Raw genomic sequence first — 14,416 nt, 5'->3', positions numbered from 1 at the left:
TACTAATGGGAATGATATGCTTCATATTGTTGCAAAAAATAATTACGAAAACTGATATTTACATAGCATTTTGTGGTTATAACTCTATAAGAAGTCACCAGGTGGCACAGTGGACAGATCCCTGAGTTCAAATCCACCCTATGAATTTAACAAGTTGTATGAACCTAAGCAAGTTATTTAAAAAAAAAAAACAAAAACAAAAAAAACACGGTCTGCCTCAGTTTCCTTATCTGTAAAATGGAGATAATAACACCTACTTCTCCATGATTGTTGTGAAGTTTAAATAAGATAATAAAGCTTTGACAGTTTTAAAGCAATATACAAATACTAGTTGCTATCATTGTTTTTATCATTATTATTAATTACTCTCATTTTACAAACAGCCCTGTTGAGAGAGATTCCACAAGTATCATTGTCACCTTCGTTCTTAAGAGGAACCTAAGACTCACATAAGGAGAATGCTTTGTACAAAATCCTATTAAGTGATTGAAGACAGCATTGGTTTTAATTCTGCCATTGCTAATATTTTTTTAAAACCTAAGGTTAAGAAGGATCATCTTACCCAAATGATTTACTTGGTATTCTTCAGTTCTAGAAATCTCAGTCATAGAATATCATTGCTATAAAATAAAGTAGACCGAAAAAAATAAATCACAGTAGTAGAGGACCTCAGCGCTGCATGATAGAAACACATTTCTGAATGTAACCCATATAGTGATCATTTTAATTTAATAAAAATGAAATGCGAGGCTGCAGTTACAAAGATTCTTAAGCAAGTCTAGATAGCAGAATGTTTGCATCTAGAAAAGAGATAATTATAATGTTGACAAAAGTATTTTAGATTCAGATAGTTTTTATATGTTTAAAATAAGTTTTGTCTACTCAAAGGCATCCTTTGTAGTTTTCATATTTATTATCCTTATTAAAATCTTACGGAATTTATTTTCTTCCCTTCTCTCTTATTCCCCTGTTTTGCCAATATCATAAAATTTATCTTCTCTCTGTCTCTTCCATTTTCTTTTGACCTTTTCTGAATGTGGTTTAGCAGGTCAGGTTTTTTGTTTTGTTTTTTAGATTTTACCAAAGGTCCATTCTGATGCTTCTTCTTAGCATATAGGTCACAGTGGATTCTCAAAGGCTATGCCAACAGAGTACAGCTCCTGTGGATCCTTCCAACCTTAAAAGCATTGTGTATGGTCCCAGAAATAAATTGTGTTCCTGTCGTCTGAGAACTATCCAATTAATTTGTGGAAGGTCCATCACCATTTAGTTGTTGGTTTCCAGGTGATGCCTTTCATTTTGGGCTACAACTCATAATGATTTCCTACCAACAATACAAGGAGGAGTTATAGGTACTCTGGGTCACTCAAGGCTCTCTCTCTATCAGTGAAATCATGGCTTCTTAGTGTATTATATTAAAGTAACCAAATCAAGACCCTGAAACAAAGAGGGATTGGTCAAGTCTAGTGATATCAGAGGAGATAAGCAAATGTTTATGACTGTTGAAGGAAAGGTATGAAGAGAAAATTAGCTTTCTTCTGTAAGAGTTTAAGCAAAGAGTAAGAAATATGGGAGAAGATTTTTTTTTACAATGAAAAGTGACTGGTGATTATTATTAACACACCAGATGATATATGTGAAAGCATTTTTTTAAAAAATTAAAATACTATATGAATATAAGAAGTTCTCACATTTATATTAGCAAATAATTTTGGTGTAAATATGAATTAGGCAAATAAAAGTTCATAGACTAGATGAGAAAATGAGAAATAATTTCCCAAATCTTCTTTTGTATAGAAAAGACCACACCAAAAATATCCCAGACAGATGAGAATGTGTACTATTTCAGAACAAAACCAAACACAGAAGGTGCATGCATATTTGTAGCTTTGACAGTGAAATGTCAAGTAAGATTTAGGAATGCATTAATGTAGCAAAATAGACTCTGTGATGATTTTGATTTTACACTGAGGGAATAATGAATAATTCTGATAACTGAGGGTCTCTGTTCTGACTATTTTCAAAATGTCACTCAACCTACTTTAAAAACCTTAGTGTCAGCTAGACCGATTGGTTAGAACACTGTCACCTCATTTGAACCTAGTTTCTCCAGCCTTTTGACAAGCAGAGTATAGGTGGTTTCCTCAAAAGGTGACAAAGTGACATTGTGATTCAGAAGTAGTTTAAAAACCCACTTTTTCCCAAAAAATGAACTTGCCTATAACCATTTTCCAGAACACACTGAAAACATCCAACAGGAAAGAGCTGATAGCATTGTTCATGCAGCCCTCCAGGTGATTGGGGAAGCTTGTGACTTTTAGTTGAACTATAGACTTTTTGGCCTAGTATAGTAGTTTTCCCATGGATAATGTATAAAGGGAAGAATTTATTGGCTTCAGAGGCCCTTCCCTGCAAGAAATAAGTTTAACTGTTTTACTGCACACTGCACAGTTAATTCTGATTAAAAAGCAAGCCACTTTCCTGAGATAAATGGTTATGGACCCTGACTTTTATAGCCCCTAAGGGAGCATTGTAAATAGTCTTATCTATTGGGCAGTCTTGCATAGTTCTAATTTTAAGTGAGCTCCCTCCTTTTTTTTTAGTGTATGAACTATCTAAGCGTATGGATTACTAACTTGCTTTTGTGAAATTTCTAACGATTTGTATACTATGAGTATTAAATTCTTAGGAAAGAAAATTAGGGATTAGTTTGTAGCCCAGATTTGTAAATATTCCTGTGGGTGACTCTTGAGTGGCATTTATTTCATTTAATGGTGCCTTGAAGACTTCAACCAAATGTAATACTTGGGTCCTGATTGCCTTATGGAGAAGCTATTAGCAATAGCTGGAGTAAATACTGACAGAGAATTATTTTCTCTCCCATCAAGTTAGTTATCCTGAAGTACTCTGATTTCTGAATGAGTGGGACCACATAAGTGCAGTTACAAGCTCGTCCTGTCCTAATAGAGTCGTCTTAATAGAGTCTTTTTGTCCTAACCACCTCCCTCCCACCCAAGATATTGCATAATAAGAGTGCCTTTTGGTATTCGTTTCAGGCAGTTCTTTGTGGCACTATTATTAGCATTTCTTTTACCTTAGACTTTCTACATCCAGCTCTTCAGTAAATTGATACACCCCCTGGTTACTTGAAGTCAAAATGATCTGAGGTTTTATGTGTAGTGTCTTACATGTGGTAAGCACTCAATAAATATTTGTTAGAATAAAAATAAAATAAACCTGAAATAGCTGTCCTGCCCATTTTAGAGTTGTCCTCAATCCTCTTCTTTTCTGGTTTGGCTACTTTCCACATGGATGAAGACTGGCAGGATACAAATTTTCTGAAATCCTTCTTACACCTTCCCTTTTGTGAATCTCTTTTCTACCTTCAGTGAACTAAAGAACTGAACTAGATAGAGAGTTACTGATTCCTAAACCATCTCTTGTGTCTAGTGTTTAAGGGGGTTCAAAGAACCTCCCTTTTGGTTTTTCAACTATTCTTATGTGGATACTGTATAGTAATTACTTATGAAATTTAGAGCATTTGAGTTTCACCAATGTCCAGTATTATTGCAATCTCTTCCATTAAAGTTCTACTCTAGTGGTTTATCTTAGCACAGAACTTAACACAGAACGGTTTTATTTATTCTGGGTAGAGGGGGAGGGGCAGTCATTTTAAAAAAATTTTGAGTTCCAAATTCTCTTCCTCCCTTCTGTCCTTTGAGAAGGCAAGCAATATGATACCTATTATATACGTGAAGTCATGTAAAGCATATTTCTGTATTAGCCATGTTGTGAAACAGCAACAACAAAAGAAAACTAAGGCAAAAAAAAGGCTTCAGTCTGCACTCCTGAGTTCATTAGTTCTCTCTCTCTCTGGAGGTAGATAGCATTTTTCATCATCAGTTCTTTGGAATTGTTGAGGATCATTATATTGATCAGAATATCTTAGTCTTTCACAATTGATTATCGTTACAACGTTACTTTTATTATATACATTGTTTTGGTTCTGCTCCCTTTATTTCGCATCAGTTCATATAAATTTTCCCAAGTTTTTCAGAATCTATACCCTTCATCATTTTTTACGGCATAATAGCATTCTATCGCAATCATGCACCACAGCTTATTCAGCCATTACCCAAATAAATGATGGGCATCCCCTCAGTTTCTAATTCTTTGCTACCACAAAAAAAACCTGCTATAAATATTTTTGTACAAATAGGTCCTCTTCACTTTCTTTTCATCTTTTTTGGGATGCAGACTCAGTATTACTAGATGAAAGAGTACGCATAGTGTTATAGCCCTCTGGGCATAGTTTCACATTTTTCTCCAGGATAGTTGGACCACTTCACAACTCCGTCAGGGGTATATTAGTGAACCTGTTTTTTCACATCCCCTCCATCGTTTGTCCTTTTCCTTTCCTGCCATGCTAGTGTGAGGTGGCACCTCAGAGTTTTAAAAATTTGCATTACTGTCATTATTAATGATTAAGAGCATTTTTTTCATGTGACTGTTCACAACTTGAATTTCTTCTTCTGGAAACTCCCTAGAACACAGAACTTGACAAAGCCTACCAGGCTGGAGAGTCCTAGGCATGTTAACAAAGTTTGTCATCCTAAGACCAGCCTCAGTCTAAAGAGGTCTGCGTCTAAAAACTTGACCCCTGATGGATGGGTCGTCATTGTTATTGTTTTCAGTTCGGGATTTCATGTTTACTAAAGTATTGAGAAGGTGGAAGGAAAACCGATATTCCTGAAATCACAGACATGTGAAATACTGAGATCTGCTAAGTTTACTGGCTGTTTTCACGGGAAGCTCTTAGATTACTAAAATGAACTGATGGCATCGTTTCCTGACTTTATTTTTCCGTAGATTTTAGTTATTGATGCCCCGAACAAATTGACTAGCGGCTTCTCTGTTCCATGTTCATATGTTGGAAGAGTTTTGTTTGGTTTTCTCCTCGAATGTGTTTAAACAAATACTCTCTATTCTTTTCCAGTGTATGTCCCAGATGAGTGGGAGGTACCTCGAGAGAAGATCACCATGAGTCGAGAACTTGGGCAGGGTTCATTTGGGATGGTGTATGAGGGAGTTGCAAAGGGCGTGGTGAAAGATGAGCCTGAAACCAGGGTAGCCATCAAGACAGTCAATGAAGCAGCAAGCATGCGGGAGAGAATTGAATTTCTTAATGAAGCTTCAGTAATGAAAGAATTCAATTGTCATCATGTGGTAAGAGGAAAGTCTTTATAGATGCTGCAGTGGGGGAGGGGGGATCTGAAATGGAAAAACTGTGGAAAGAAACTCCTTTTACTTCCTATGCGTACATATTTAGAGTCGACCTCTTACCTACCTGCTTTTGGAGACAGTGTCCAGAAATTACTGATAATCACCCTGTATATCTCCCTATGCGCGCGACTTTACTGGATGTGATACAGAGGGTGTTAGACGTAGCCCTCTTGTGTTTTATGCTCTAACACCTCCTCCTTTATCACTTAGTTTGAGCAGCGCTGTAAGATAGTATTAGCAGTAGAGGACACAATGGGAACAAAGCTGTGTGGACTTAGTATCTGAGTCATCTGGTTTTCCCTACCAGGTGCGATTGCTTGGAGTAGTGTCCCAGGGCCAGCCAACACTAGTCATCATGGAATTGATGACACGAGGGGATCTCAAAAGTTACCTCAGATCTCTGAGGCCGGAGACAGAGGTGAGTTTTTATTTGCATACCTTTAAAAACTGTGTCGGTGTAAATTACTACTGTTATATTTCTACTACTACTACTACTACTACTACTACTACAGTGTAAATTACTACTGTTATATTTCTACTACTACTACTACTACTACTACTACTACTACAGTGTAAATTACTACTGTTATATTTCTACTACTACTACTACTGCTACCACCACCACCATCACTGCTACTACTAGCAGTACGACTACTACATTGCTGTTCTCTCACTTGGGAGTCAGGACACCTGTGTTGCATTCCTTGCTCCACTGCTCTTTAGCTTTCTGGGCCTTGGAGAATCACTTTCCTCGTGTGCCTCAGTTCTTTCACCTATACAGTTATGGCTACACAAGGTAATCTTAGGTTCGTTTCAGCTGTTAAAGAGCCTATGATTTTATGATGTTTAGCCTATTCTCTGAGGTTTGTAGCTATTTGTCACATAAGTGGTTACAGTTAATTGATCTAAATAGTTTCCCAGCCAGAGAATTTAATATGTCCTTTCTGTAAAATCAGAAGTTGAATATAGTTTCTTGCCATTGCACCTGGAAAGCTGCTAGGAGGGTATTTAAAAATGAATTCACCTCTTTCTTCCCTACCCATGTGCACATGCCATCATCACCTCATTCATGAAGGCTTCATGATTGAGGCATGTATCCTTATGACTATGTAGCTAGATTATCAGAATCCCTTCTTCACAGGACTGAAGAGTTACCTTGCTTAGATTTTAAAATAGAAAACAACACTTAAGTCTTGCATTAGTGAATATTTTCACTGGAATAAGTACAAACCAACAGTTTGAGCTGTGAGTTCAAATTCTCATTCCACCAATGACTTTTGGAGCCATTTTTAGATGTCCTTCAATGTCCCAGTTTCCTAAGCCTGTGTCAGGCATGAGTGAAAATCAGTGTCCTCTAATGCAAGTCACTAGATGAATGTTTAATAATGATGCCAGCCGTATTAGCAGACTTTGGGTATGAAATTTCACATTTCTAAATGCAACAGGCTAGCTGTTTCAGTTGTGCCTAAGAGGAGTTTAAAATTCTTTGTAGCATTGACCCTGTTTTGCCAATTGCTGTGTAGGTGAACCTTTCTACTCCCTGAAGTTTGGAATTGCTCTGTAGAAACTTCTTTATCCGTATCTCTCCTGAATTCTATTAGCTTTTCTCCATTTGAGCACATTTTTTGTTTTATTTTTCATTAAATATGAACCTTTACCACTTCCCAAGTGGAACTTCCTTCATTTTAGTTCCAAAGGATGATTTTCTGATTTCATTGTCTCTTTAACAGTCTGTGTGTGTAACTTCTCAAGGACTTTGAATGTGATGTCTTTGAAGGCACAAATAACTGTTAAGTCCCTGCTTTAAAAGTGTGTCTATACCACATTTTGAAAACCATCAATGTACAATTCCAGTTTAGTTTTTAAGACTACTTTTACCATGTGTGATTTTTATTATTGAATGATGACTTACTGAAAAATTAAACTTGTGGGATAAATTCAATTGCATTCCAGCATATATTGAGAAGAAAAACTTCATTAACAGTGAAAGGTTATAAGTACATCTATTTCCCAAACAATTTTAAGAGGATCCAAAATGAGCTTTCATGGCCTCTGCTTTCTCTACTTTTCTCTCCAACCACCCCCCTCCACTTTTCCCATTAACTACCAACTTCTTGCTCAGAGATTGGGTATTAGGAGCTAGATAGTCTTCCATTCGTTAGGTTTATGACCATTGGAAAGCCATATCTCTATGGAGATGTTTCCTAATCTGTAAGATGAAGATGTTAAACAAGATGGTCTTCATGGTGACATCCTAATTCTGTGATTCTGAAGCAATTTGTTTTCTTTTAGTGTCACCTAATGAGATACTTGGGCAGCTAGATGGCGCATGCAGATGAAGTGCTGGGCCTGGAGTCTGGAAGACTCATTTTCTTGAGTTCAAATCTGGACTCAGACATTTAGTAACTGTGTGGCCCTGGGCAAGTCACTTACTCGTATTTGTCTCGGTTTCCTCATCCATAAAATGATCTAGAGAAGGAAATGACAAACTACTCCCAATACCTTTGCCAAGACAAGCCCAAATGGAGTCATGAAGAGTCAGAGACATGGTTGAAACAACTCAACGACATACTTAAAATGAGAGGCCTGGCTCAACCATACTCCCTGGTATATCCACATCTCTTAAATAGCTCTCGAAGGCTAAATGATCCCTACTTACCAGAATGTATAGTGAAAGAGCTGCCATTTATCAGAGTGAACTGGAACAAAGCATCAACAATGTAATTGATCAAAATTAAGCCTTGTAGTCTTATTTTTTTTTTTTGGTTCAATTACAGATTACAATTTTTTAGTAAATAGGTATACTGTATTTAAGGCAGTGGTTTCAGGGTGTGGTCTGGGGATCACTGGGAGTCCCTTTCATGGGATCTGTGAGGTAAAAATTGTTTTTGCAACAATACCAAGACATTTTAATTTTCAGTCCAGCAACTATCTATAGATAAGCCCTCTTAAATAAATGCTCTGTGGGGTGAAGATGAAGGTGTCCCTCAATAATTTTTAAAAATGTAACATGTACACTCAAAAAGTACAAACTTTTTGAGACCAAAACGCTTGAGAAATGCTGCATGAGGTACCAAAGATTTAAGGGAAATATTTGATGGAGAGAAGAAGAGATTATAAAAATTTATTATAAAACTATTGATCCTTGTCTTCGAGGACTTCAGTTGTGGCTTCAGAGACAGTTACCATAATTAAGTAGTTGAAGAATTGGTCTATTTATACTTAGCTCAGTGTGGGCATCTCACAAGGTATGAAATTCACTTTTTTCCTTTGATGTATATAGTGAAAAGAGGTTGATTGTGCTTTTTTAAAAAACAGTTTTTCTCAAAGTTATGAATAGATTTGCACTCTTGTTACCACTTAAGTTACAGATTATATGTTAAAATTCAATTTTTGTTAACTCTGTTTTTTATTTATTTTTTAAAGTAGGGGCAAGGAGTTCACAGGGTTGAGAAACTCAAAAACTTTATATAAAGGGAAGTGATTTCTGAACTACAAACTATCATAGAAGTGTAAGGTATCAGGAGGAGGAGAAGGAAGGCATATACACCATCAGAGGGTTTTCATGCAGTTAATAAAGTGAATGCTTTTGAACAGAGGCAGGAAAAAAAACGAGATCTTAATCTCTAGATTCACATCTCCAACTGCCTTCAGACACCTTGAAGGAAATGTCCCATAGACATCTTAAACTCAGTTAAACCCATTAAACATCTTAAACTGAACTTACGGTCTTTTCCCAAAACTCTCCTGTATAACTGTCTAGGGTATCACCACCCTCCCAGTTGCTCAAATTCCATTCTAGCTGTCATCTTCAGCTTCTCATTCTCTCCCATTTTCCATATTCAAGCTGTTGCCAAGCTTGTTAATTTTACCTTCTTAATGTCTCTCGTATACACTCCCTTCTGTCCTCTAACACTGCCACCACCCAGCTGCAGGCCCTCATCACCTCAAACCTGGACTATTACAATAGCCGGCTGAGGAGTCTTCCTGCCTCAAGTCCTTCCCCTCACCAATCTATCCTCTACTCATTTGTATAATTCTTTCTAAAGTGCATATCTGACCTTGTCACACATAGCCCCCACCCCCATTCAGTAAATTCCAGTGGCTCCCTGTCACCTCTAAGAACAGACGTAGAATCTTCTATTCGAAGCCTTTCAGGACCTGGCCTCCTCCTCCTTTTCCTGTCTTCTTACACCTTGCTCCCCCTCCATGTATTCTGTGATCCCGTGACTCCTTGCCACACTTCACATGTGACACACAGTCCATCTCCAGGCTCTGATCATCTTCCCTGCCTCTTCTCCATGTCTGGAAACTCTTTCCACCTCCTGGTTTCCCTGGCTTCCATGAAATCCCATCTAAAGTCCCAACTTCTTTAAGAAGCCTTTTCTCTAATTTATCCTGTATGTATTTTGTGGTACAAAACCGTTTGCATGTTGTCTGGCCCACTAGACTATGATCTGCTTGAGAGTAGAAAGTGTCTTGTGCCTTTCTTTGTAACCCCAGCACTTAGCACAATGCCCGGCATATAGGAGACAGTAAATAGGACATCTAGGTGTGTGAATGGATAGAGTACCGGGCTTGACATCAGGAAGACTCATCTTCCTGAATTCACATCCAGCCTCATTTACTTAGCTGTGTGACCCTGGGCAAGTCACCTGTTTGCCTCAGTTTCATTATCTGTAAGTAAAATGAACTGGAGAAGGAAATGGCAACCTACTCCATTATCTTTGCCAAGAAAATCACAGAGGAAAAAAAGCCAAACAATAACAAATAACAGTAAATGCTAATTGACTGAGTAGTTGCTTATGTAAATGAGGAATTTAAATTTAAAAAGGAAAATTAAAGGGAATATAAGGAAGTTTATGTGGAAATTGAGAAAGGATATATATATGTATGTATGTATTCAAAGATTTGTCCTGTTTTTCAAAAGCATGCACATTCAAATGAGTTTTTAAATGACCTTCTCTAAGCTATATTTTGTCCTTGGTAAACCATTGAGTTAAAAGGAGTATAAATTTCTAGGTGCTCGAGTAAAATAGAATTCTTAATACCAAAAATTGCTTGTTTCACTTTAAACATTTTATGTACTTCCCAAAATAGAACTCCCTGGTCTAAAGTAGTGCTAATTGGCGTTTCTCGTTGTAGCTGAGCTTGATGTGGTTAGGGAGTGAGCACATGATTTTACCACTAAGCAGATGCTATGGTCTACATAATAACATGCTGATTCCTTAGCAGGCTGACTTGTGGTGATAGGATTGAGAAAAGGCATTACAGCTTTTGAAAGGGACAAATTCCCAATTTTTCTCACATTTGAATCCTTTATTGCTATCCATCAGAATAATCCATGCCAGATGCTTCCAACCTTAAAGAAGATGATTCAGATGGCTGGAGAGATTGCTGATGGCATGGCATATCTCAATGCCAACAAGTTTGTCCACAGGGATCTTGCTGCAAGGAATTGCATGGTCGCTGAAGATTTCACTGTCAAAATCGGAGGTGTGTTCTTCTTTACCTTTCCAACTTTGCAACTGTGTCGAGGAAATAGTCTTTTACGTTTCCGATATATCTTTGTATTAATATAGATTTAGTTGGGTTTTGGAAGTACTTTTGTTTTTTGTGTTTGTTTGTTTTTTAAAGGAAAAATGTTGCTCTTGGAAATGGCGTATTTGTCTCCATATTCAGCGTTTGCATGTTGATCATTTTCAGGGATGATAGCAGCTCAGCAATACACTATATGGGTCTATGTATTTTGAATATGTGATAGGCAATAATCCTGCAGAAGTTCAGCTAAGTTACGTTACCCACAATTGTTCTCATTTCCCTCTTCCAAGGTATCGGATGTTTTGACCCTGGACAGGCTACTTAAATTATCTTTCCAGACACTCTTCCATTCTGTCTTATGTGGCCCTTGTTTGTGGTAGCATTCCTGTAGATTCCCCCAGGTCAAACTTTTGGAGGGTGGCAGATATATAAATTCCTAATAATAAAACTTCTGATCAAAATAGAGAAAGATGTGCCACTGTCAGGAGGAGATCCAGGAGACAGGGGTGAGGCAGGACCTTACTTAGAGACCTATTTGATAAGCCACAACAACAAAACAAAGCAGAACTCGTAAGTGAATTTTAGGTCTCTGGCTAGTAATGTTGTTTCTAGTGATCAGTGTTTCCATCTTAAGTGTACTTATTTTTAGTACACACCAAGAAAAACATACACCAAATAAAACTACGGTGTTGCTGTGGAAACAGCCTAGCTTTTTCGCTTTCATCTGATGGTTCTGATAAGTACAAAGGAAAAGTCATAAGAAAAATAGTATAATCCAAGAACCAAGAAAACTATTTCAGAAGTTAACTTTTTCATGTATTTTCTCTATAGTTTTTATGGAATGTTTTCCTATCCCCACCACTCTCAACGTCATTTAACTATAATTTTTAAATGAGACATTTTACAGTTTCCCCTCACCCCTCAGGGAACTATGAATAGCTCCCAAAGAATTATTTCAAAAGCAGGTGTTTGTTCATTTGCTCTTACAAATAAAACTATGTGCTACAGAGTGAATGAATAGGTTAAACAAAACTATGATTGTCATGAAATAGTCATTCCACACCTGCTAGCATGTGAGCCTGGACTATATATAAAGCGTGGCTGGTTATCAAAGACCTTGTTGCAAAAGTTATAGTGCACATGGCCGCATATACTAGCCAGCAGTGGCTGAGAACCGTTTCTCTGGGGTTTTCACCAAGAGTCAAAGAGGTGAGTACAAAAAAGAAGTGAAGGGGGAAGCATGAGGGCCTTTGGAGGGTGGTTGTTTTCCTTTTCTTGTTACATATCCTACTCTCATTTGAAAACAACTAACAAAAAGCCTAAAACATTTTATTAAGTTGATAATGTACCAAGGGATCATGTTAGACACTTGTCTATTTTTTTACCCTACCTTTTGAGTCAAGGTTTATTGAGCACCTGCTAGGTTCCAGACATGATGCTAAGTGCCGATAACCTTCAGCCTCAGCTGGGAATGTGAAATAATTCCACCTTAGATCAAATATGGGTTCACAGTCCATCCCTACGTATTGACTGCTTTTTAGCCTCCCTGAGACAGGTATGAAAGGAGAAGTGTTTTGTACCACTTTTATATTGAAATCACATAAGCTGTTTTATGCTGTTTGTAACTAGATAGCGCAATAGATAGAGTGCCGGGCCTGAACTCGGGTCTGAATTCAAATGTGACCTTATACTCTCACTAGCTGTATGACCCTAGGCATGTCATTTTACCTGTTTGCCTCAGTTTCTTCAGATTTAAAATGGGGATAATGATAATTGTAAAGAGCTTAAATTAGCGCAGTGCCTGGCACATAGTCAAATATTAGCTATTATTAAATTATAATAATTACTACATTTATTATATAATGTTTATTATATAATTATTATTATTATTATTACTGTGATTATCATCATTATTATCACTTCTTGGCAACTATTGGCACTTCTTGGCATGATTATTACTTCTTTTTTTGCAGATATTTTCTTGGAATTGCCTTGTCTTTCTCAAAATTATTTAAAATTTTGTATTAAGCAAAAACTTTATAGCCTTTCCTCGGTGGAAAAACCCAGCATTCCTTCTTCCTTCTCTTCCTCCCTCACCACTCTAGTCCCACCCCCCAGTCCCATACTCTGATCTGTATTGAGGCTAGAATCTTGAGCTCACAAATGTTTTCCCAGAGCCATGTTTCATGTATCAAGAAGGATATGTACTAATTTTTTTAATAAAAGTAAGTTTATTAGCCTTTAATGCAGTGCAGAAAAATAATGTTGATTAAGGTCCAAGATCTCTTGTACTTTTGCCCTTGCACACTTTTAAAAGTGAGCTTAACCTGTTGAGGAAATAGCAAATAGACGTAGAGATTCAAAGAAACAAAGTTTGCCACAAAGAAGGAAGAGTTGACATATAGTAATATTTTAGATAAAGTAACCTGGAAAAGAATTAATTTAGGCTTAAAGGAGAACCAGATGTCATATTTACATACCATCTGCGAAGGACATGGAAATGAGGGAAACTTGAAAAACTGAATGAGATTAATCCATTAAAAACCATTATTGAATAATGGTCCTAGGTAGCTTGTAAATAACAACTTTGTTGGGAATCTCACCATGAACAGGTGTAATCCTCTCTGCTAATGGTTGGGGTGAGGGGAGAAGGCTGGACGGTCTCTTGAGCACAGCAGTTCAGAGCTGCAGTGGCTATACTGATCCAGTATTGGCACAAAGTTCAGCATCAAGGGGGTGAACTCCCAAGAATAGGGGAGCCACCAGGTTGCCTAAAGGAGGCAAATCAGCCCAGGTTGAAATGTAGTAGGCCAAAGCTCCCATGTAGATTAGTGGTGGGATAAGGATCATGAGTAGCCCCTGCACTTGCAGCCTGAGTGAGATGGGAAGAGACCCCATCTTTTTTTTTTAAGTGGGGAGAATCTTATCATGTCACTTGGTATAATTGGAATCCTGAATCTCAGTGCCTCATCTCCACCTACTACTATAATCTTTTCTTGGAATGGTAATAACATGAAGGGAATTTTTCTTTGGATAAGTTTTGAAAGAGATTAGTTTGCTTTATGGATTAAGAATCAAATAGTATGAAGCTTTTATAAATCACATCTTTACTTTAAATGCTCTGCTATTTCACTATTTAAAGGAACTCTCTGGTAAATACTTCTAAAAAAGCAAAGAAGCATTGAGATCTTTCCTTTCTTGACAATAAATCATCCTTTAATTTGTTGACATTTAGAATTTTTTAATAACTGGTTTTATTAATGTGAAGTACACCCATATTTAACCGTTAGTAGCATGCATTCATATCACATCCATTCTGTTTGGTGCTGTTAGCGAAGTAGTGGCTGACACAAATGATCACGTGATGTTTATTATGTGTCTTCATTTCTCCTCTAAAGAATTGCTTGAATAATTTAAGTCCATTATCCCTTCTTTCAATTTTATAGATTTTGGTATGACAAGAGATATCTATGAAACAGATTACTACCGAAAAGGAGGTAAAGGATTATTACCTGTTCGCTGGATGTCTCCAGAGTCGCTTAAGGATGGAGTCTTCACAACACATTCTGATGTTTGGTAATGAAATTTTGTT

At 37.1% G+C, this 14,416-nt stretch overlaps 1 protein-coding gene across 1 annotated transcript in view; it reads left to right on the top strand.

Annotated features, from left to right (window-relative positions):
- The window catches only part of IGF1R (insulin like growth factor 1 receptor), a 382,582-nt gene that overhangs the window by 352,161 nt on the left and 16,005 nt on the right, over window positions 1-14,416 (top strand). Inside the window, exons 16-19 of the mRNA XM_036734372.1 lie at window positions 4,997-5,226; window positions 5,591-5,701; window positions 10,620-10,779; window positions 14,271-14,400. Of these exons, the coding sequence (XP_036590267.1) occupies window positions 4,997-5,226; window positions 5,591-5,701; window positions 10,620-10,779; window positions 14,271-14,400 (631 nt within the window). The remainder of the gene's footprint in view (window positions 1-4,996; window positions 5,227-5,590; window positions 5,702-10,619; window positions 10,780-14,270; window positions 14,401-14,416) is intronic.

The sequence above is a fragment of the Trichosurus vulpecula genome, chromosome 8 (assembly GCF_011100635.1).
Source record: "Trichosurus vulpecula isolate mTriVul1 chromosome 8, mTriVul1.pri, whole genome shotgun sequence".
NCBI lineage: Eukaryota > Metazoa > Chordata > Mammalia > Diprotodontia > Phalangeridae > Trichosurus > Trichosurus vulpecula.
This window is presented reverse-complemented; position numbering and strand designations above follow the sequence as displayed.